We start from the raw sequence: 25,325 nt of genomic DNA on the forward strand, positions 1-25,325 counted from the left end.
AGGAAAATAAGATACATTTTGTATCACAACTGGCACATTACTACAGATATTCCAGCAGAAAAAAAGTTTTAAAAGAGTCCACACTGAACGCTAAGTCATTGGATTGAACCTCCTCCGCCACCGTAGCTGAGTTTACGCAGGCGCCCGAGCGTGTATTGGAAATATGGCAGCGGATAGTGTTCTGGAAGATGGAGAGGAGAATATTTTATATGATTTGCTTATTAACGCAGAATGGCCGCCTGAAACAGACACGCAGGTCAGTACGGCCTCGTGTTAACGCTTCGAGGCCGATTATGCAGTTGTTGTTTAATCGCTTTAAACTCTCTCTTTGTGGCTGTCAAACCACTAGAGCCACGTAGTTCAACTCTATAAACGTATGTAGGCTGAATTCCAAATCCCCTAATAAATATTATACATGCCCACTACTTAGGGTGTGAATAAACGGCTGTACCGTTTAACATAGTGCACTATGAGGGAAAGAGTGGAGCCATTTAGAACGCAGCCCGACTTTTACGTATAGACCTTTCTGTCATTGGCGTTAATGACATTTAATAACTAAAAATCATGGAATTGTTATTATGGCTCATATAGTACTGTAACTAATACTATTGCTATTATTTATGTGTAATTTATATGTTTTATTTGCAGGCCAGAGGAGCTAAAGAACAAAGTTCTTCTCTAATTGCCAAAGCTGTTACAGGTATGACACATCAGTGCCAGAGGTTGGCAGGTTTAATGCTGCTTGGTATTGATTCCAATATGTGGCTTGTTCATTACCTTCCCTACCTACAAATATCTCTATTTATTTATGTTAAAATACACTTTTGACAATATACTACACAGAAAACGCAACTATATAGTCGCTCTGTTGTTATAACCATGTAGTTACAGTCAAAATGAAACACTTTAAGAGGTAGTAGTTTCGTATGGTGCTACATCTACATTTGAACAGCTGAGAGCCAGCTCTTGAAGTTTTCCCTGGCCGTACTGATGGTACCATCCTTTAAGCCTGGTCACTGGACAGAGCAGGACCAGGTGGTCAGTATCCTGTGGAGCCTCCCAGGCAGGCCGGGCACAAGGGGGAATCCCTATAGTCCCAACGCTGAAGGTTTACTGCTGTTCTCCCATGCCATGATGATTGTCTTCTTGTAAGGGTGCTGAATCCTGGTAGCAGCTTTGTAGGGTCCTCCACAAACTTCCCCCCATGGGGGAATGTTCATACATTGTCAATGTTAAAATCAGCCTTCTCAGATTTCTGGAAAGGTTTCCTATAAATGAGCCATAAGGTTTGTGAGCTCAGGCACTGATGTTGTACAGGGAAGCCTGTCTGATCTGAAAGATGGCTCTGTTTAGGCCACTGGAGTTCCCTACACTAAACTCTTCAAAGCACGTCTATATGGACAGAAAAAGGGGAAAGGTCCTTCACCAAAGTGTTGCTTCGAAGTTGGGAGCATAGAATGCATTTAATATAATTGTTTCTTTATACACCAGTTAGCAATGGGTGCTACTGAAACTCTTGAACTCATTTATTAGGGTGTCCACATGTTTGACCATATCGTGGTAGCATCATCATAATATTTTTAGTGTACCACTAATAAAAGCTTGTTTTGCAGGACCGTTCCGCTTCATTCTGCACTACCTTTGGTACAGGTAGGTTCTTTTTGTACATTGTTAGAGACGATTGATCACATGAGTCCTTTCAAGAAAATCTATAAGTTGCCAAGCTCTTTGTCAAATAGAATGTGATTTGTTTCCATTGTTTGTTAAATAGCCTTTATTTTATGTTTTCTAGTTATTTTGCAAGTAAATCAAATGCTAATTTATAATTTTTTTGGACTGATGTGTAAATAATATATTAAAAATGCATTTGATGTTCTAAAACATTATGACCACCCCCTAAAACATGCATGGAAATGTCTATTTGTTTACCCATTGTTTACATGTTGAATGCACCATATCTGATCAGGCGTTAAGACCTGAGTGTCTGTAATAAGGGCTAAATAGTTTTTGCTATAAGATACCATAGGGTTGAGGTATCCCCGAAAACAGCAAGTAGCACTCACAGGCAACCATGGTGAGTACCCACCGACAAACCACAGACTACTGAAAGACTCATGAAGGTTATGGTGTCTGCAGACATCCCAAGTCTCCTGGAAGTTCCGGGAGTCTCCCGTATATACATAGCGGCTCCCTGATGCCCGCAAGTCAGATAAAATCTCCCGGAATCTAGAACGAGCGGCCAAGAACGCACACACACACGCACGCACGCAGGCGACACAGACTTTTTTCCCAGATCGCGTATTAAATCCGTTATCTGATATACAATCTAATGCACTATGTAGGGAACATAAATCCGTTATCTGATTTACAATTTAGTTCACTATATAGGGAACATAATTAATTATGTAATACACTGTCTAGTGCACTATGTAAGGAACACAAATTATCATCTAGTTATACTTTCTAGTGCACTATATAGTGAACATGAATGCATTATCTAATACACTATCTAGTGCACTATGTAGGGAACATAAATCTGTGATCTGATATACAATCTAGTGCACTGTGTAGGGAACATAAATCTGTGATCTGATATACAATCTAGTTCACTGTGTAGGGAACATAAACTAATTGTCTAATTCACTATCTAGTGCACTATGTAGGGAACATGAATTCATATCTAAAATACTATCTAGTGCACTATGTAGGGAACCTAAATTCGTTAACTAATACGCTACTTAAAGCATTATGTAAGAAACATAAGTCTATTATCTAGTACACTATCTAGTGCACTAAGTAAGGAACATAAATTATTTTCTAATATGCAATCTAGTGCACTATGTAGGGAACATAAATCTATTATCTTTAACACTATCTAGTGCACTATGTAGTACACATTAATGTGTTTGTGACACGAACAGTTAGCTTAGTAGCTTAGTTAGCAGCTCCCAGGTCGAGGTCCGGGGCCCGGGGGGACCTCCCTGAAATGAGTTTTTGCAACTTGGGATGTCTGTGTCTGGTACGGCCCAACAGAGGAGCTACTGTGCATCAAATTGCAGATACATAAATACTGGTATTAAGGTGAATGTGTCCCAACACACAGTGCATCAAAGCCTTCTGTGTATGGGGCTGCGTAGTCACAGGCCAGTCAAAGTGCCTTTCATGCTAACTCCTGTCCACCATCCAAGCACCATCAATGTGCACGCAGGCAACAGAACTTGTTTTCTCCAAAAATGGTATGGACGGCCGGGCACGTGTGCATTTATTTACCCACAGAAGAGATGGTACATGGATGCACTGTAGAACGATTTGATTTAGAACATACATACGTTGAATGACCTGCTGGTAAAGTCCTGGTACTAGATACCACAGAGCTTCTTATGATGTTTTATATTAGGCAGGTGGTTCTAATGTTTTGGCTCATTTGTGTGTTAGCATTTCAAGTATGACAAACAATACCAAACCTTTTAAGACTTGTTATAATTTTATACAATTAAACTCATTTTTATATCACCCTATTTATATTATTTCTTGATTTCTATCATGTGATCTATGTATTCACTCTCTATATAGGTCAGACTATTTAATTTGATATTTTGTAGTTTTGCATTTAAGAAAATCATATCCTTCCAGGCTCATACCATAGAAATAACAAGCAAAACGATTTAGCCAGGAACTTGAGCATGAAAGGGAGCTAAACAGCCTTTAAACCTTTGATGAGGTTCTAATTTGAACCCTGCTGCCCAATTAGCTTTGAGTTGATCGATATTATTGTTTGTCTTCCAGCCCGTCAAGTTCATCCCTCCCTCCTGGGCTGGTGCGCCTGGCAGCGAAGCAAATCAACTGGCAATTGGTGTTAGCGAGGTGATGCTTACGGTTTTCAGTTGTCACTGCTCTTTCAGATGACAAACACAAAGTACACACCTTCAGGCACTTTGGACCACGCTGTTCTAGCAAAACAATGAAAAACTGCTGGTGCAATGCAGCATAACCACACAGGGTTTAGGATTTTACAATAACAGCACGCTCTGTGATGTCATGGTGTAACATGCTAACAGTTGTTTGTTTAGACCATTTATAGTTACAGTGAAATGAAAAAGTATTTGCCTCTTTTGATGTTTCTTTTATTTGTATATGTATTGACTCTAAACTAGGGGTGGGCAGCCTTTTCCCCACCGGGGGCCAGATTATTATTTATACGTATATCTGGTCACAGTTTACCATGATGTAACAAATAACATTCCAATTTATATGGGCATAATAAGTACATGGACGAGTTCGAATCTCAGCTCCGCTACTGGCAAGCTGGGCGCCTACATAAACAATCATTGTCTTGTTCGTAGTGAGGGCGTAGGAGGGAATTTCTCACAACTAATGCAGTTATGACCTCCATACGTAAATCTGATCCGCATTAGAACTCGCCTTGTGCAGGTGAAAAGATGCAGTCGGTTACTGCACGCGTGTCGGAGGGGGCGTGTGTTAGTCACGGATCTCCTTAGTCAGGAGTAGAGGTCAGCATTCTATGGCAAGCCATAAAAAAGGACAGTGGTAGCCTAGTGGGTAGAGCTTTGGGCTATTAATTGAAAGGTTGAGAGTCCGAATGCCAGCTCTGCCATGTAGCCACTGTTGGTCCCTTGAGCAAGGCCCATAACCCTATAGTTTTAGGTGGCGCCGTACAGTGGCTGACCCTGCGCTCTGACCCCAGCTTCCAAACAAGCTGGGATATGCAAAAACTGTTGTGCTGTACATGTGTATATGTATATATGACAAATAAAGGTTTTCTGTTCTATATAGTTGAGCGCAGGGCTGTATCTCACCTCTGTACTAAATGGTTTAAGAACTTCAAACTAGATTTAATATAAGACAAAGCTAATGTACGAGGGTTCTTTAGAAAGTTTCCACACTCCACATACTCACCTTTTGATGCATTTTTCCCAGCGTCGTACCAACTTTTTAATGCCATCAGCAAAAATGTTTTTGGTTGAGCGCGTAGCCACTGATGCACCGCTGCTTTCACATCATCATCACATGAAAATTTTCTTTCCCTTAAAGCCTCTTTGAGCGTCCAAAAAGGTGGAAATCAGATGGCTCTAAATCTGGACTATGAGCTCCCTCTCAGTCTCTCAGACACGACCAATTACTACTCCTCCCGCCCTCACCGTTTCCAACCAAAATATAAAATTGCGGAAACTTTTGAAGAGCTCTTGTGCAAACCCCATTCCCCCCCCACCCCCCCCACCCCAAAAAAAATCCCTCCATAAAACAAAGAATCTGTGATCTGTTAATTCTCTTTAATCGTTATTAAGCTGACAAAAGTAGAAAGAAAAGATTTCCAATGTTTTACTGCTTAACTTTATTGTAATTTGTAAATATAAACACATTTAGAGCTTGATGCCCGCAACGCACTCCAAAGTTGAGGCAAAATAAGAGTAAATTGTTTATAGAAGTTTTAAGTTACAGCATTTCATAATGAGCAGGTGAATTAGTAACAGGTGAGGGTTTCATGATTGGGTATAAATGTAGGATCCACCAAAGGATCAGTTCTTACAAGCAGTGATGGGTCAAGTAGAGAATTGCCAATCAGTTTGAAAAAAAAAAAAAATTTCTCAATGGAAGATTGTAAATAATTTACCATCTTTTACCATCTACTGTTCACAATATTGTGGAAAGATTCAAGGAATCTGGAGAAATCACAGTGTGTGTAGGACAAATCTGGAAACCACTGTTAAATGTGTGTGACTTGAATCAGAAAATACCATTTTATATGAGGATGAAAGGCCAAAATGCAGAGAAAAAGCTAATGTGAACAGGGTCTAAGAGGTTAATCTGAACTCCGCTACATTTCAATTTGCTTAGTGAACACAAAGCATTCCAGCCAGACTCTCTCTCTTTTTCTCTCTCTTGCTCTCTCTTTGTCACTAGTCCAAGGGAGGAAGAGTGACCGCATTCCTTAATTAGCTATCGATTTGTAGACGGAAGACACCATTATACTTGTTGAAGTGTTTGTTTCTGGCCGTCTAATCCTTCAGGTGTGTTTTCTTACTCCTCTTTTTCTCCACTTCTGTGTTTTTCTCCGCAGTAATGGAAAGCTGTTGGCCGTGGTGCTGGACCAGTGTGTGGAAATTAGGTAATTCTACGCATCGATCACACACAGCATTTTACCCTCTAACCGTAATTGGTCCGTTTCTCACCTTCCTCCTGTCAGAGATTTTGGGCCGATCACATCCATGGCTCTAAATGGCTGTTTAGTTACAGAGTTCTGGCTGTATTTATTCTGTTGGTGCATCGTGGCGTGTAAAAAGCGGCACTATAAAAGGGAATGGACTCGCTGCGATTTTGCACGACGCAGCAGTTTGAAGTGATGGGATTTATCTTTATCCCATGCAGCTAAAAGGATTGGAAACACATCGCCTCTGTGCCAGTTCAAATTGCTTAAAAGCCTGAAATTGTCTTTTGGATGGTTAATGGAGTCTACACGATTTGGAAAACCTGAGTGCTTGTTATACAGTGCACGCCGTGGTACTTGTTTGCTTGCGATTGTCATTTTGGGAACACGTAGTCTCACAGGATCAGAGGTTTTATCTGAATGGAATTAAGTCTGGAGGATTTGGTAAGAAGTAAGTAAGTAAATTTTATTTATAAAGCACTCTGAAAACAACTTAGGTTGACCAAAGTGCTGTACATCGAACAAGCATACATAAGACAACATTAAGTTAAAAAAGTAAAAACCAAATAAAAATAGAGAGTAAGAGAGAAAATAAAACAGATAAAAATAGACTAGACAATTAAAATTACCACGGCTCCTCACTGTTCAAATGCCAGCTTCTAAAGGTATGTTTTCAGGAGTGATTTAAAAACAGCGGCCGAAGGTGCTTGTCGAATATTAGGAGGTTCCATAGCCTCGGAGCATATGAATTGTTTTTATATAAGATATAATTTCACGGACCGACGAGGGCGGGAGGATTTAAAACAGAACTATACAACGAGCATAATAAAAAACACAAAGTGCATAACAACACTTCACCAATGATGGGAAATCAGTAGGAATTTTTTTGCTCCCACCTAGGGGTGACAGGAGACAATATCACTCGAAGTGTGTTCCTTATGTCCAGTCTAATCCAGAACTTTGTTTTGGTTGCCATCGCTGCAGAAAATCATGCTTCACAAAGATAAAACATTGGAAATGGAAGCAGTGTTTGCAAATTGCTTAATTATTTATTCTTTCTGTGTGGCCTGGTAATAAATGACCGGTCCGTGCTCACGGTGGTAAAGGACCACTGGAATCAGCCACAAATCCAAACTGTTCCTCAAAATCTCCAAATGAAAAGCAAAACTTTATAACTTACTTCAAATTCGGACTCGATTTCTCCACTAGTGTCCCTGCAGTACCTAATGGGCTCAGGTGTCCATGTTGAATGAGAAGACTGGCTGTTCGTCTGCGTTCCAGGTCATCCCAAAGGTGTTTAAAGGGGCTGAGGTCGGGGCTTTGTCCACAGATGCCCATTCCCCATACTAGAACAGCCTTACAGCAAGAAAGCGGACCGGGTTCTTTCTGTGTGGAGTTTGCATGTTCTCCCCGTGTCTGTGGGTTTCCTTTGGGAGGACCGGTTTCCTCCCACAGTCCAAATGTTTGTTTGTTTGTTTATTAGGATTTTAACGTCATGTTTTACACTTTGGTGACAGGAACGGTAGTTACTCATTACACATGATTCATCGAGGTTATATCGAACACAGTCTTGGACAATTTAGTGTCTCCAATTCACCTCACTTGCATGTCTTTGGACTGTGGGAGGAAACCGGGGCCCCCAGAGGAAACCCACGCGGACACGGGGAGGACATGCAAACTCCACACCAGTGTTAATTTTGACAGCAAATTTTGATTTAGTTTTAGTCATAGTCTTTTGACTAAAATGTCATTTAGTTTTAGTCATAATTTAGTCATCTTAATTGTTTTAGTTTTAGTCTAGTTTTAGTCGACTAATTATTATAAGAATATAGTCGACTAAATCTAGTCAATTCAGTCGACTAAAATATAGAGGGTGTAAAATGTTAATGCTGTGTCATCAGTTCCCTTGAATTATTTAAGTCATTATATACACTTACACAAAATAAAACATTTCTAATCAGTTATGAAATATTATTAATGTTTGAATGTGCAATACACACAAAAACAGATTTAACTTATTTCAAACAACATCTTTATTTACATGACCTTGCTTATTGAGCATAACAATAACAAAATATTAATGACCAGTAGGCCTGCTCTGCCTGAAAATATATGCATTGTTTATAACAAATTGCATATTACATTCTTTATAAAACTGGGTACCATAAAAGCAGCAGTGCCATTATGTTGCCATTACACTGCCAGCAGTGCCAGATGTTTCAGATTTGTTGTGTTTTTACCTGAGATCGTTGCCCCAAATGGTTTACACATCGTCTTGTTTCTCATTTCACGTCAAATGAGAAATATGTCCATATATCGACTCTCCTCTTTCTCCCTGTTGACATTGTCGAGTTATGATTGGATCTCTTTCTAACTTGTCCCTACCTTCCACAAAACGAAATCAGTTCTGATTGGATGTCGTCCCTGCCAAACATTTTCGTCTCGTTTTTATTCGTTGACGAAAGTGTCAATTCATTTCGTCATAGTTTTTATCCTTTTATGTAGTTTTTATTCAGTTATCGTCTCGTTTTTGTCATGAAAAAAAGGTTCGTTGACGAAAACTATGACGAAAATCATTCATCAACGAAATTAACACTGCTCCACACAGAAAAAACCCGGACCGCCCAACCTGGGGATCGAACCCAGTGCTACCCACTTAGCCACCACGCCGCCACAGTCCAAATACATGCAGGTGAGGTGACTTGGTAACACCACATAGGGCATAGTGTGTCTCTCCGAATAACCTACATGGAAGTAGTAGAAATGCCAGAGGATTTAATATGGAATTGGAAATGACTAAAATGAAACAGTAATACATAATTTTTATAATTCTTGTCTTACTCAGGTCAGCTCGAGACGACTTTGGATCAGTCATCGGGAAATGTCAAGGTAAACTCCCACAATGCCTGTTGTCCTTCTCATTTGTCATTTTTGCTCATTACTTTTCTAGCTGCAGTATGTAACTTTGAGAGACCTTTGACTTTGGAGACCCTGCTGGTTGAAATATGTCATTGCAGGCAACAGACAATACAGAAGGTGCATGACGTTACGTGAACATAGCCATTGAGAGGGACTCATCATCGCACCCTTAGTGCCAGTCCCGAGCTTGAATCTATCTATCTCTATCTCCTCGGCTGCTCCCGTCAGGGGTCGCCGGCAGATCGTGATCTGCTTTATTGATTTGGCACAGTTTTTACACCGGATGCCCTTCCTGACACAACCCTCCCTATTTGTCTGGGCTTGGGACCGTCACTTCAATGCACAGGTTTATGCATCCTAGCGGCTAGGTACCTATAGGACAGTTCAGTGTCTCCAGTTAGCCTTTTGGACTGTGGGAGGAAACCGGAGCACCCGGAGGAAACCCACACAGACACGGGGAGAACTTGCAAACTCCACACAGAAAGGACCCGGACCGCCCCACCTGGGGATCAAACCCAGGACCTTCTTGCTGTGAGGCGACAGTGCTACCCACTTAGCCACCGTGCCGCTCAGTCCCAAGCTTGAATAAAGGCCATTTAATTAAGCTATTTAAAATAGGCTCATTTTTTCACTAGACTGCTGCTCCCTGCTGCTAAAATAACATAATGCTCCCACCACCATACTTTACAGCTGGACTTTACAACATTGTATATGGTTAATCCATGAATATCTCCTCTTGCACTTACTGATCTTTGCAACTTCATCAATAATCCAATAGATCACTTTTTACAATAGTTAGTCACCTCAACAAGTTTCACTATGCAGCCTGACCTAGTCAGTATGTCTGTAATTTCACATTTCACTCTGTTTATTCATGATCAGCTAAACTAAGCTCAGAGGTACATTGCATGGCTCAGTGTATGTGGCCACCTCCGATGTGCTTTTAACCTTGTGACAACAGCTTAGGGAAGGTCCTTTCCAGTCATGTTCTAGCATGACTCTCCGCTGGGCATAAAGTGAGACTTACACCGACCAACCATAACATTAAAACCACCTTCTTGTTTCTACACTTACCATATAGGAGCACTTTGTAGTTCTACAATTACTGACTGTAGTCCATCTGTTTCTCTGCATGCTTTGTTAGCCCCCTTTCATGCTGTTCTTTAATGGTCAGGACTCTACCAGGACCCCCACAGAGCAGGTATTATTTAGGTGGTGGATCATTCTCAGCACTGCAGTGACACTGACATGGTGGTGGTGTGTTAGTGTGTATTGTGCTGGTATGACTGTATCAGACACAGCAGCGCTGCTGGAGTTTTTAAATATTGTGTCCACTCACTGTCCACTCTATTAGAAATTCCTACCTAGTTGGTCCACCTTGTAGATGTAAAGTCAGAGACGATCGCTCATCTATTGCTGCTGTTTGAGTTGGTCATCTTCAAGACCTTCATCAGTGGTCACAGGACGCTGCCCACGGGGCCCTGTTGGCTGGATATTTTTTTGGTTGGTGGACTATTCTCAGTCCAGCAGTGACAGTGAGGTGTTTAAAACTCCATCAGCATTGCTGTGTCCTATCCACACACACTAACACACCACCACAATGTCAGTGTCACTGCAGTGTTGAGAATGATCCACTACCTAAATAATACCTGCTCTGTGGTGGTCCTGGTAGAGTCCTGACCATTGAAGAACAGCATGAAAGGGGGCTAACAAAGCATGCAGAGAAACAGATGGACTACAGTCAGTAATTGTAGAACTACAAAGTGCTTCTATATGGTAAGTGGAGCTGATCAAATGGACAGTAAGTGTAGAAACAAGGAGGTGGTTTTAATGTTATGGCTGATCAGTGTATGTATTCCTGTGTTTACTCAACAATACTAATACTGCAGCTTTAAGTTTTATTAACAATTAGCATTAAGCAGGATGAGATTAAAATAGGTTGAAGAATTTCTTTTGTGCTGACAGAAAAAGAGTGATTTTTCTTTCTTCTTGCTTTGTTGACTCCTCATTAAAGAACAGCTGCAGCAATAGAGACAAGAATTTAATTAACTGTTTAATTCATGTATGTGTCTCTGTTCCACCTCCCATAATTAACACAAGCTAACATCTAATGAAGCTTTTATCTGCTGTAACTTATGTTATTACAGGCTTCCCCTCGTATCTGAATGTAGAGCGCTCTTATAAAACCTTTGTAATTCGAAATGGCGTGAAGCGATAAAGCAATTATTATTAATTCAAAATTAATTCATGTTAAAGAATTTGAATTTTCCCAAATTTGAAAAAAAAAAAATAAAAACTACCAATGAACACATAAAACCTAAAACAGTACTCACATGAAGTAAAAGCAGAAGTGATTTGATACATTGGACATAATTAGTACAGTTTTTTTTACTCACCAAAATAATTTAAAAAAAAAACGCTCAACACTATTTAGAATCAGAATCAGAATCACTTTATTTCGCCAGGTATGTTACACATAATAGAACACACAATACACATGAATGACATGTAACATATTTAACAGACCAGACAGCACACAGACTGTTAACAAGTATTTAACCAAAGGAACAAGTGTGGTTAAGAAGTGTTACAGCTCTTGGGGGAAAAGCTGTTCGCGTGTCTGTTTGTGTTCGTTTTGACTGCCAGACGGAAGTGTTTGAAAAAGGGTATGTCCAGGATGAGAGGGGTCTGCTGTAATTTTGCTGGCGTGCTTCAGCCATAAGATGTTAACAAGTGAATGCTTAAAATGTACCAGTACAGCAGTTTTTGTCACTGATTTATTTACTTCAAAATTAAGCTAATCTTTGATAGGGTTTAAAATAGCTGTTATTATTATATTTATTATTATTATTAAAATAATAATAATGAAAACAGTAATAATAATAATAATAATAATATAGCTGTAATTATAATTATTATTACCGTTATTATTAAACAAATAATAATAAAAACAGTAATAATAATAATAATATAGCTGTAATTATAAATATTATTACTGTTATTATTAAACAAATAATAATATTAACAGTAATAATAATAATATAATATAGCTGTAATTATTATTATTACTGTTATTAAACAAATAATAATAATAACAATGGCAATAATATAAATATTATTAATAATATAGCTGTAATTATAATTATTAAACAAATAATAATAATAATAGTAAGAAGAAGAATATAGCTGTAATTATTATTATTACTGTTATTATTAAACAAATAATAATAATTACAATGGCGATAATATAAATATTATTAATAATATAGCTGTAATTATAATTATTAAACAAATAATAATAGTAATAGTAAGAAGAAGAATATAGCTGTAATTATTATTATTACTACTATTATGAAACAAATAATAACAGTAATAATAATAATAATAAGAAGAAGAATATAGCTGTAATTATTATTATTACTACTATTATTAAACATAATAATAATAATAGTAATAATAATAATAATAATAATAATAATGGCAATGGCAATAATATAAATATTATTAATAATATAACTGTAATTATTATTATTGTTGTTTTGTTGTTATTATTATTATTGCTTTGTTATTATTATTAATACAGTTGCAATTATTATTATTATTAATATTATTTTTATTATAGCTGTAATTATTATTATTATTATTAATAATAATAATAATAATAATGATTATATTGTTATTATTGTTACTATAATAATTAATCTAGCTGTAACTATTAATAACCTAAGTATTATTTTTATTATTATTAATCTAGTTGTAATTATTATTGTTGTTATTGTTACTACTATAATAAATATAACTGTAATTATTATTATGAGCCAGTGATATTATGAGCCAGTGATAGCTCAGTGGTTAAGGTACTGGACTAGTAAGCAGAAGGTTGCCGGTTCAAGTCCCGCCACCACCAAGTTGCCACTGTTGGGTCCCTAAGCAAGGCCCTTAACCCTCAATTGCTCATTGTGTAAGTCGCTTTGGATAAAAGCATCTGCTAAATGCTGAAAATGTAAATAAATTATTATGTTTTGTGATAATAAGGATGATCAGAAGTTACGTGTGGCATTAAAAAAAATGGCCAAATATTTCAGAGGTCTCTGTTCCACTGAGCCCATAAACACATTAATAGCTCACACTGTTTATATACAGTATTTGTAATGCAGTAATAATATTGCATAATAATAACTGTAAAACTAGAAAGTATTACTGCATATTTCTGCTACACAATTAAACAAGAACCAATTGCATTGAGCTCCAGGAACAATTATTTATAGCTCAATATAATAACTATTTTATTCTACAATGTGAGGCAAATTATATTTTTCAGCTGCTCCTGTATGTATGGGGTCACTACAGCGGCTCTGGTCTGCATACCAAACTTGGCACTGGTTTTATGTCCTTCTTGAGAGAGTATTGACAAGTGCCAATCGTGTCCATGCAGGCACCCAACCGGCTGATAGCACCACTGAGATTTGAACCCCTGACCATAGCGGTTAGTGAGCTGAGGTAAAAAAAAAAGCATCTTTTGACTTCACACAGGCGTCCAAGGGTTCGATTAAACTGCTTGTTCAAACAACTGTAAAACGTTGACAAGGACACTAGGAATCAAGATATCTAAGGTCTGTGAAGGCAAACTGTGACAATGTATCTATTACGTAAAGCCATGAATTATGGGAATTTCAATCAAAGCTACCACAAACTCCATTCTTATTGCCACTGCAGTGTAGAGGTTAGAAAAGGCAAGCTTGCTATTTCCAGCCAGGACAAAAACTAGCAGAACATGCTGGGAAAAAAAAGAAGATCCGATAAGTCTGGATGAGCGATGACGCTTTAGGAAGATAAATACCTGGCAAAGGAAGGGCTCAGCATGGACCATAAATCAACCCTCTTTCACTAAAGGCTAATTAATCTGGTCCGCTCGCTGGAACTAATACACCTAAGTACACGTGATGAGTGCTCGCATCGTATCCGGGCATATGTGCTTATCATAAATCTCTGTATGGACTTGGAAAAATAAATAAATAAATAAGAGAGTGTTTTTTTACGGAGGAAGATGTGCAGAGTTAGCACTTCAGAGCACCTGCAATAAAAACGCCAACCTGACTTAAGAGTAAAGCCAGCAGGATTTAATCAGAGGGGGTTTTGTCACAATTTGAAGTACAATGCAGCCTCCACACTGCTGATAACTCTGTAAATCAACAATATTTGAACACACTGTGTAAGCCTGGGTGACTCAGAACTTATAAACTTTATAAAAGCAGCAATACCTTTGTTTTAAAAGTTCTAATGGTACATGCTTCTAGTTCCTCAGTCCTAAAGTTTTAAAAATCTGATATTTGCAAGACCAGTAGATTAATGACAGAGATACACTATATTGCCAAAAGTATTCACTCACCCATCCAAATCATTGAATTCAGGTGTTCCAATCACTTCCATGGCCACAGGTGTACAAAACCAAGCACTTAGGCATGCAGACTGCTTCTACAAACATTTGTGAAAGAATGGGTCGCTCTCAGGAGCTCAGTGAATTCCAGCATGGTACCGTGATAGGATGCAACAAGTCCAGTCATGAAATTTCCTCGCTACTAAATATTCCACAGTCGACTGTCAGTGGTATTATAACAAAGTGGAAGCGATTGGGAACGACAGCAACTCAGCCACGAAGTGCTAGCCACGTAAAATGACAGAGCAGTGGTGTGAAGCACGCCGCCACTGGACTGTAGAGCAGTGGAGACGTGTTCTCTGGAGTGACGAATCACGCTTCTCCGTCTGGCCATCCGATGGACGACTTTGTGACATCACAAATGCATTCTGGAAGAACGGTCAAAAATTCCCCTAAACACACTCCTAAACCTTATGGAAAGCCTTCCCAGAAGAGTTGAAGCTGTTATAGCTGCAAAGGGTGGGCCGACATCATATTAAACCCTATGGATTAAGAATGGGATGTCACTGAATTTCATATGCGTGTGAAGGCAGACGAGCGAATACTTTTGGCAATATAGTGTATAAATGCATAGTCTACACCTTAATCATTAGAACGATTCATTAAGAAAGAAAAAAAATATCGCAGCCACAGCTTTTCGTTTTGTACAAGTTCATTTTTTATGTGCCTGTTAAATTCGTTTATTTGATTATTATTATTTTTGTCTTTGACCCATTTTTTTAGCTCATGGGTAGGGATGTAATGATGCACCACAAGACAGTTACATTTACATTTACATTACAAGCGACTTACAGGTATGACTGAACACAATTTTGAGCAATTGAGGGTTAAGGGCCTTGCTCAGGGGCCCAACAGTGGCAACTTGGTGGTGGTGGGGTTTGAACCGGCAACCTTTTGATTACTAGTCCAGTACCTTAACCACTGAGCTATCACTGCCCTTTGAATCAGTTAATAACCGATTAAAAAATTCCACGATTTAAATTGATTTGACATGTAAAATGAATTGATATTCACTTTAAACACTCTAAACTGGTTGACGTCACTGGCGCTATACGCCTGGTTGCCAGATTCGGGGTTTTTCAGCCAAATTGAGCTTAATTCAAAATTGTTTTGCATAGTTTGTACCTACCTCAGAAATAAAAAAGTATTCATTATGTGGATAAATAAAAGATAATCACAAATACAGTATTTTATTTAATAAATCGATATTCACTTTAAACAGCAGAGGACACTGGCGCTATACACCTCGCCTGGTTGCCAGATGCGGGGTTTTAGATAAATAAAAGGTTATCACAAATACAGTATTTTATTTTTAAGAGAAATAATAAAAGGAAACTTGGTCATAATTTGTCTTTAAATTCAGTTTAAAAAATCGGGAAAAAATCGTACCGTGAATTGCATCACATCGTGGGTAGAGTGTATCGTTACATCCCTACTCATGGGACGTGACCCAGGGTTTGACAAAACCTTGTTCTAAAGCTTAAGAGACACTGACTGATGCAGCTTTTCTTAAGTTTTAATTAGACTGGGTGGCACAGGGGCTCAGTGGGTAGCACTGTCGCCTCACAGCAAGAAGGTCCTGGGTTTGATCCCCAGGTGGGGCGTTCCAGATCCTTTCTTTGTGGAGTTTGTACACCCTGTAAGACTTGCAGTAAGTTGTTTCCTTTACATATAGCATCAAGCAGCTTTTTTGCTAGACGCTATATATTTATTTTAGCATTGACTGTTGACACTAGTGCAACAATACCTGATTTTCTTCATTGGTGGACAGTTAGTAGACAGTTTTAAGTAGAGATGCATGAGTACCGATACTGGTATCGGGTATTTGCCCGATACCGCGCTCATTAACTCGTACTCGTACTCGCAAACGAGGCTCCGATACTAAACATCCGATACCGTGTGCCTAGTGCACATTGCTGCGTTATGCTTAGTTCACAGTGGAGACATTATCGGGATAATATAGTTTATATCAGAATACACCAGCACACACACATTTTACAGTATTTCTGACCTGATCGTTCTCTACAAAACATAACAACAGAACACCAACATTGCAAAAATATTTATTAACCTCCAACTCACTACAGTTGCCAAATCCACTCAGATTCATTTATTTTTTCTCCTTGATTTCATCACATCAGCGCACAAACACTTTGATCACTCGCTACTAGTTGACGTGCATTTTTGGACGTGGTATCATTAAACTTCTCGTCACTTCTCACGTGTGTTTTTGTTTAAAAAAAAAAACGGTATTCTAAATAGGTATTGGTATCGGCAAGTACAAAAATACATGTACTTGTACATGTACTCGTACTCGGTTGGGAAAAAATAGTATTGATGCATCCCTAGTTTTAAGTGTTCTAAATAAAAGAACACCCAACTCTTTGAACTGTGTCATTACAGAGCTTTTGAAAGGGTCTTTCCCAAACCGTTTATTTGATATAACTAATTTTACACACTGGTTAGAAATAGATAATAATAGACTAAAATACCCAACCAGGGAAACGACCTCCATCATTTTCCATAAATTCCCCAAATTTCAGTTTACTGGCAGAAAAAAATTGGACTGTTTAATTTCTTTTGTTCTTTTCTTTCCTTTTCTTTCTTGTTCCTTTTATAAATGTGGGGTTGAAAATCTCAAGATTAGATTTTCTGCCTCTGACATTATGGCGGAAATGCAGGAAAATGGGAATTAGCTAAATGACAAGCCTGGTAGAGGATCAGGCAGCACATTTACCTCAGATGTATCGCTGTAGAAGCAAAACAGAACAGAGAGAAGGCACAAGGATGAAAAGCGCTGCTCCAAAAATCATGCCATTGGTTACTTGCCTATGTGTGAGTCAAGTCTGAGTCTCAGCGGTGGCTTGTTGGGTGGTGACTTAATGGGTCCCTCCTGTAGGCCACGTCTGAGGAACTAAGGGCCGGAGGAAAGGTCTCCTAAATCCGCTGCTAGAGCGTCTCTTACTTTCAGAGAAATACAACAAGTATAGCGTTTTTCCTTGCTTTCTTTAAAAACGTATCACTGTTTGTTTACAAGACGCTTGTCTCAGAAGTGCTGCCCTTACATTTACATTTACATTTTCAGCATTTAGCAGACGCTTTTATCCAAAGCGACTTACACAATGAGCAATTGAGGGTTAAGGGCCTTGCTCAGGGACCCAACAGTGGCAACTTGGTGGTGGCGGGGCTTGAACCAGCAACCTTCTGTTTACTAGTCCAGTACCTTAACCACTGAGCTATCACTGGCCCTTCAGCCCTTCTTGAACAATGTGGGTGGAGGTCAAGAGTTCTAAAGAGAAAAATAGAGTACAAATGCTATAATGTGTTGTGTTTTTGTCTTGCAGTTCCCAAGGACCCGTCTCCCCAGTGGAGGAAGGTGGCATGGAGCCATGACTGTGCCCTGCTTGCATATTCTGACAGCACTGGCACCGTCCGTGTCTTCGACCTGATGGGCAGCGAACTCTTTGTTATCCCTCCTGTAAGCTTTTTTAAACTGAATTATCTTCAACCCTTTTGATATAATAAATGTTTCGAGCTGCTTCAAGTAATATACAAAAAATCACATCTGTCCTTCAATCTTGGACCTCTGCCAGTCGCACAACACTCACCTCCTCTATATCCCTATACGTAGCCAGCGACAGACTCTTAAAGAGTCTTAGCACATGCAGAGGACCACACTTCTCTCTATGTATTCTTCCACTGCTAGTATCAAAGCCTTGACCAGACAGTAGGAGTCACTTTTATAGAGGCAAGGAGGTTACACCCCTACAGTACTCGCCGTATACCCGTTTCAATCAAACACGTACTAACTGAATGTTCTAAATACTTGCAGCAATGACGATCAACAGCAAATCCTGAGACTATGGGTGTGTTCGAAAAGCTAGTGTGCTGTCTACATAGGCAGCATTTTACGTCATCCTGTGCGCACTCCCGAGAAGGAGGCTGTTCGAAATCCTAGATGCCTTAAAATCCTCACTACTGAGGTATCTTCATATTTCAATGTTATTTTGGCTCAAGAACGAGTGAGCATCCGACGCTGCCTTAGTGATCAAGGCAATCCCAGAATTCATTGCGGGTCGGGTGCTCTTCTCTCTGACGGGGCGGAGAAATGAATGGAGTTATTTTCAAACGTAAATAAAATATTACTGATTTTTAACTTGTATAAACTTGTACCGAGTGTTTTTATTTGCAAGTTCGGGCTTGTCAAGAAATTTAACCGTTATCGGTACATGAAGGAAGATGTTATATTGACGTTAGCGTGCTGTGCTACCTCATCCATTGGTTTTAATGGCAAGATGCTAAACGCGAAATGCAAAACCCGATGGAATCGCTGTCTAAGTAGTGCATTCGAATAACCTGCCTTATAAGTCATTGACTTATTAGAATCCTCTCTACTGAGGCAGCTGCCTATGTAGACAGTAAGACAGCAAGGCAGCTCCCTATGTTTTCGAACACACCCTATGAGTAAAGTCTTTTATCAAGGTGCTCAGGTTGCGCAGCGATAAAACACACTAGCACACCAGAGCTGATATCTCGAACTTCCCGGCAGGCTGGGCGCCTACATGAACAACGATTGGCTTGTTGTTCATACATGTGGGCGGAAGGGATTCCTCATAAGTGATGATCAGGGTGCGGCTCTCCGTACACAAAGCTGATTCGCATATGAACTCGCCTCGTGCAGGTGAAAAGATGCGGTCTGTACTGCACACGTGTCGGAGGGGGCTTGTGTTAGTAAAGGCTCTCCTCAGTCAGAGTGGAGGTCAACATCATTAGAGAGGAATGGTGTAATACATCTAAATAAATAAATAAATAAATACAAGGGTCCTTCAAAAAGTTTCTGCACTTTTTAAACCAAATAACAGCCACTTATGCACAGCTGCTTTAAGCTCTCTCAGTCTCTCAGACATGACCAATTACTACTCTTCCACCCTCACCGTATCCAACCAAAATATAAAAGTGTGGAAACTTTTTAAAGATCCCTCATAAATACATCTCTACACATTTCTCCCGTAACGACCAATCATGTATAGTAACCTCGCCAGCCAGACTGGTGTCATCTCTGAAATTCTTGAGATTGAGCGAGGTTAGGCTGGCGACTTGGACTCTTGCCTAACAGAGTAGTAGGATAGAATAGTAATTAGGGTGCCATATCAGGTCCAGAGGGAACGGCTTGTCTTTTAGGGGTTCTTTCAGCTTCTCTCAGCCCTCGCTCATTCAGTACCTGCCAGGTTAAAGTAACCGTTAATCTTTCATCGCTGTTTTTCTTTCTGACTTGTCCCCATCACTGTCAGTTCCTCTGTATAGCTCTGCAGCATTCTGTCCTTTCCTGTCAGAAGGCATCTGTGCTAAGTCTTTGGAAAAAAAAGCAGTATTACCAAGTCTTGTAGATACTGTATCAGTTTTCTCATTGAGTTTTATGGTCCTTCAGAATGACAGTGGTCTTATATAGGGCTGGCTCGATACCACTTATTTATGTGTGATACAGATACCGATACTGCAAATTGAGTGTCTGGCGATACCGATACCAATCCGATACCGTCATTTCTCCTCTCAAACAACTAAGCAGTAATAATACATGTCTCAATGCACCATGGTTATGCTAGCTATCTAAATACTAAAACTTTTACACACAGAACATTTAGCAGCATTTTGTCTTGTTTAACAGCACCGTACAAACATTTAAAATAAAATTTAAAGTGCAACTTTATCTGTATTTAACAAATAAATTATAATTTCAATATAAAATTCTAGATCTGTCAACTCTCAAGTCTACATCTTGAAGAGGCAGCGAAAAAAAAAGATAACTAATATTATTTATAAACATTAAAAATAAAACAATTAAATAAATAAAAAAATAAACAGATGTATCTATCTTGTCCCGGCTTGCAGATCTCTCACATCCTCAACGAAATTTAATCCATTAGTGTTATGAAATAAAACAAACTACACAGTTTCTCGTTTAGCCACAGACGTCCTCTTTGGTTTTTAATGATCTAAAAACGTGAAAGAACTTTAACAGAAAATCTCATCCAAACACTGTGTCAGTTGTAATTGGTCCATCGCGTTTGATTGACATCTACATCTTCCACTAGTAGACACTTTGGCGACACGCCGTAAAACAGTGTTTTTAGATGTGGCGGTAGTAGATGATTTTTTTTAAATGCTAAAAGTTTAAATAGATCAGTGTGTTTTAATTTCTGATTGGCCTTATTTACATTAGGTGTTATTTACATTAAGCAATCGGATCGGATTACACTGGACTGAGGGCCCTACATGTAGCCATGTATGTATGTGTATATATGTGTACTTAAGTATATTCATACACATGCATATATATGTTGATGTACTGTATATACTGTATAGATATGGCTATATTAGCCCAATTCAATGTGCAATACTCGTCACTTATCACTTTACTATTTAATATTTAATCTACAGTATATTTAATCTGTACCATATACTATAAACTTTGAACTGCACCTTCCTGCACTTTTAATTCCATTTGTTTATTTTACACTCAATCCATCCTCATTATTAATAACGGCTCTGTAGTTATTCAATATATGTAAAACTCAGGTTACCTTCAGTCTTGGTTATGTTTGTGCTGTTTTTTTCGAATTTATATTGTAGAATTTTTATAGTGTGTATTTGATGTATAATGCTACTGGGACTTTAATTTCCTTCGGGATCAATAAAGTATCTATCTGTCTGTCCGTCCGTCCGTCCCTCCCTCCATACGTTTTTTTCCTTCCGATATCCGATCCAGTGATTTGGGCCAATATGCAGCCCAGTCTTACCTAGTGAGCTCTCTACATAGATGCATTTTACGTCATCCTACACACACTCCCGAAAAGAAGCATGTCTAAATTCTTAGATTCCCTAAAATGCTGCCTACTGAGGTGCCTTATTTCGAAGTGATAATCTGACTGAATATTGAGGGAGCATCCGATGCTTCCTTAGCGATAAAGGCAATCCCAGCATTCAGTGCCGTGCAACTTTTCTGGGCCCTTAACAGGGCCCTTAACACTCAATTGCTCAAAATGTATTCAGTCATATTTATTTTCAGGCTAAATGCCACAGATGTAAATGACAGTTTGATTGTTTTCGGTACATGAAGGGAGATGACAGCTGGCATGCTTGCTGGCGTTGGCTTGAATGGCCTGAGGCTAACTGTGTTAGCTTGGTAAGCGAAAACTACGGTGACGTAATTGCTGTCTAAGTAGTGCGTCTAAATAATCTGGCTTATGAATTTGATGTCTTATTAGAATCTTCTCTAGTCAGGCAGCTACCTAGGGAGGCAGTAGGGCAGCAAGGCAGCTCACTAGGTTTTCTAAGTAAATGGAATTATATTCTTCTAAATATGTTGCCGGGAGACACGGTGGCTCAGTGGGTAGCACTGTCGCCTCACAGCAAGGGGCGGGGCGGTCCGAGTCCTTTCTGTGTGGAGTTTGCATGTTCTCCCCGTGTCTGCGTGGGCTTCCTTCGGCAGTCCAAAAACATGCAGCCAGGTTAATTGGAGATACTGAATTGCCCTATAAGTGAATGGGTGTGTGTATGTGTGTGTGTGTGTCTGCCCTGCGATGGACTGGCGTCCCGTCCTGGCTGTTACTGTGTGCCTTGCGCCCATTGAAAAGCTGGGACAGGCTCCAGCACACACACACACACACACCCTCGCGACCCTAATTGGATAAGCGGATAAGAAAATAAATGATTGAATAAATATGTTGGGATTTGACTCATTTCCTTTATGTCACATCGTCATTTGTTTGGTGCTCTGAAATTGACCCATGTGATCTTCCAAAACTATAAATGTAGAAGGGGGCAATTACTTCTTCACACCCTTGTTTCTGTTATTGGTTGCTGACCATGATTACAGTGAATTGTGACGTGTGTTGTGTGGCACTCCTGTAGTAACCACTTATTTCTGCTCAGCTGGTGGAACATCTGTTTTGCCGCTGGTATCACCTCCAGCTTGATGATCATATCTCACTACATGCCTTTCTTTCTGCAGGCTGTGAGCTTCCCTGGTGATTTCAGCTATGCTGCTGCTGGCTTGATCTTCCTGGAGTACAAAGCAAGCGCCCAGTGGTCATCAGAGCTGCTCGTTATCACCTACAGCGGCCAGCTCAAGAGCTACCTGGTCAGGTAAGAGTGGATAATAATAATGTTATGGTGTTTTGGGGTTAAGGCCCAAATCACATACATTTACTGGGCAGTCATGTGACAGCAAAGCGCTGCATACAATCATACTGATATGGGTCACAAGCTTCATTTAATACTCGCAGCAAGCATCAGATCATAAAATGTGATCTGATCTTATGGCTATTTTCCCCCCACACACACAGTGGTGCAAAAAACATCCAGTGAGCGTCAGTTCTATGGACTGAAATGGCTTGTTAATGAGAGAGTTCAGTAAAGAATGGTCAGAATGAGGCCGCTCAGGTGGCGCGGCGGTAAAAACACACGCTGGAACCAGAGCTGGGATCTCGAATACGTCGTATCGAATCTCAGCCCTGCCTGCCGGCTAAGGCTGAACGGCCACATGAACAACGATTGGCCTGTCGTTCAGATATGGGCGGGTCTAAGCCGGATGGGGTCTCTCTCTCATGAATGGTGCAATTACGACCTCTGCTGGCTGATTGATGGCGCCTGCACAGAGACGGGAAAAGAGCGCTCTCAGGGTGTGTCTCTCCGTACACAGCGCTGAGCTGCACTGCACTCGTCAAAGTGTAGGTGATAAGATGCATACGGCATATTAGCTTCGTTCTCCTCAATCAGAGCGGGGATCGGCATCGGTGGAGAGGAAGCATGATGCAATTGGAGGTCAGAATGGTTTTATCTTTGTTTTTCCAACCAGTGTGACCAGAAAAAGACTACAGTGGGCACAGGCTCCCTGAAACCGGACGCCTATAATTGGAAAAAACAAATCCTGGTTTGATAAACCTTGATTTGTGCATTAATTTGCACATAAAAGGGTCAAAATTTGGCTTTAGGAACATGTTTTTGTCTACCACCAGCTGTTGTGGGGATAAGTCTCAGATGTGCTACCAGCCTGGCTGGGCACTTAACAGACGTAATTGAAAGCCGTAATTGAATTGCGAACTCCGGGACTTCCTCTTCAGGCTCTGTGTGGGAACCCAACACTTGCAGGTTGGACATGAATCGGAGGATGTGTGTGGTGATCCGAGGGTTGTGCTAACAGCAGTTGATTCACAAAATAAATGTACAGGTGGATATTGCTGATATTTGGTGGATATTTCAGCCGATGCACTTTTATACTTTTTGTTACGTTTCAGCATGGGAACCAATCAGGGCTTCCAGGAAAGCCACAGCTTCAGCTTCTCCTCCCATTGTTGCAGCGGGGTCACGGCAGCCGTCTATCATCCAGTCCACAGGTGAGTACAAGACCAGGCGTCTGCATGAGTGACATAAATGGTCCAGCATAAAGATGCACAATTTCACGCTTGCACGATCAGAATTAGAAATATCGAAGTACTAAAATGTTACTTTATCCCAAATTGGCTATATCTAAATCCTCTGTGCTATGAGCTATGTGCCACCTTGCTGGGTTCACAACATCCTCCTGTGGTGAGATGGGCTGCAGACTAGCACATGCTACATTTTTTACACCGGTCAGTGTAGGATACTTTAAGAGAGCCTCAGGATGTACGGAGGACCACACTACTCTCTCTGTGTTCTTCTGCTGTTCGGGTCAGTGCCTCGACCAGACACTAGGAGTCACTGTTGCTACAGCAAGGAAGTAGTTTCTCATTTTGCCATTTCTTTCTTGGACTTTTTAATCCCAGTGCTGTCTGCTGGGTATTCCGTGAGCCAGCCAGCGCTGCGACCTAAACACAAGGTCTGGCTCGACACGAGCACCGAAGAGCTTGGTTTTTCCCTGACCTTGGCAAAGTGACCACTGTTCCATGTACTCTCTACCTACAGACATTTGCTTTTTGAGATCTTCACAATATTAATCCTTGTGGCTTAGTCGAATGGGTGCAGTCAACTATCCCTATTTATATGGGCACAGAGAAGTCACCACCTATATGTAGCAACAGTTTGAGGAATGCTCCTGTTTCAGAATGACATGCATAAAGCAAGGTCCGGTAAGGCACGGTTTGTGAGCCAGGTCCTCTCATCCAGTGTGAGGTGCTCTTGACCTCACAAATGCCTCCTTTGACTAAATGGTCCAAATTTCTGCAGGCATACTCAAAAAGCCCTCCCCGAGAGTTAGGGCTGGTGCAGTTATAAAGGTAGGGGGTGGAGGCAACTCCTTATTGATGTCCATAGGTGTGGAATGGGTTGCTTCATATTTTAGTGATGTTTTTAAAGCAAGGGACAGCATCGACACATTTAGCATATTGTAGTCTGTCACTAGGGGGCAGTGTTAATCCAGATTGAGTTAGTGAGTGCGCCTGAGGGAACTGTGGCTGGTCTTATCATCTACTCTCACAGGTAGTTGGGTTAAGTTTGTTTGAAGAGCTCTCTCTCTCTCTCTCTCTCTCTCTCTCACACACACTCACACACACTGTGTCAAGATTCAAGAGTCAAAGTAGCTATATTGCCATGATTGCAATAAAAACAACATGTTCTTACATATACACAGAATTTAAAAAAAAGACCATAAGGGATGATCTCTTATTCTCTTCCTCTCATATCCCATATTTACATCTTTCCCTCCCTCACACATTCTCTCTCTTTACATTTTCACCTCTTTCTCATCTCATATTTACATCTCACTCACTCTCATGTCACATTTACACCTCTCTCTCATGTCACATTTACACCTCTCATGTCACA

The 25,325-nt window shown here is 39.9% G+C and overlaps 1 protein-coding gene across 1 annotated transcript in view; it reads left to right on the plus strand.

Annotated features, from left to right (window-relative positions):
* Positions 1–163: 163 nt before the first annotated feature.
* The window catches only part of nbas (NBAS subunit of NRZ tethering complex), a 248,075-nt gene continuing 222,913 nt past the window's right edge, over positions 164–25,325 (plus strand). Inside the window, exons 1-9 of the mRNA XM_063001902.1 lie at positions 164–256; positions 649–700; positions 1,614–1,650; positions 3,787–3,864; positions 6,080–6,127; positions 9,012–9,055; positions 17,867–18,000; positions 22,534–22,667; positions 23,819–23,917. Of these exons, the coding sequence (XP_062857972.1) occupies positions 164–256; positions 649–700; positions 1,614–1,650; positions 3,787–3,864; positions 6,080–6,127; positions 9,012–9,055; positions 17,867–18,000; positions 22,534–22,667; positions 23,819–23,917 (719 nt within the window). The remainder of the gene's footprint in view (positions 257–648; positions 701–1,613; positions 1,651–3,786; positions 3,865–6,079; positions 6,128–9,011; positions 9,056–17,866; positions 18,001–22,533; positions 22,668–23,818; positions 23,918–25,325) is intronic.

The sequence above is a fragment of the Trichomycterus rosablanca genome, chromosome 9, assembly GCF_030014385.1.
Source record: "Trichomycterus rosablanca isolate fTriRos1 chromosome 9, fTriRos1.hap1, whole genome shotgun sequence".
Classification (NCBI taxonomy): Eukaryota; Metazoa; Chordata; class Actinopteri; order Siluriformes; family Trichomycteridae; genus Trichomycterus; species Trichomycterus rosablanca.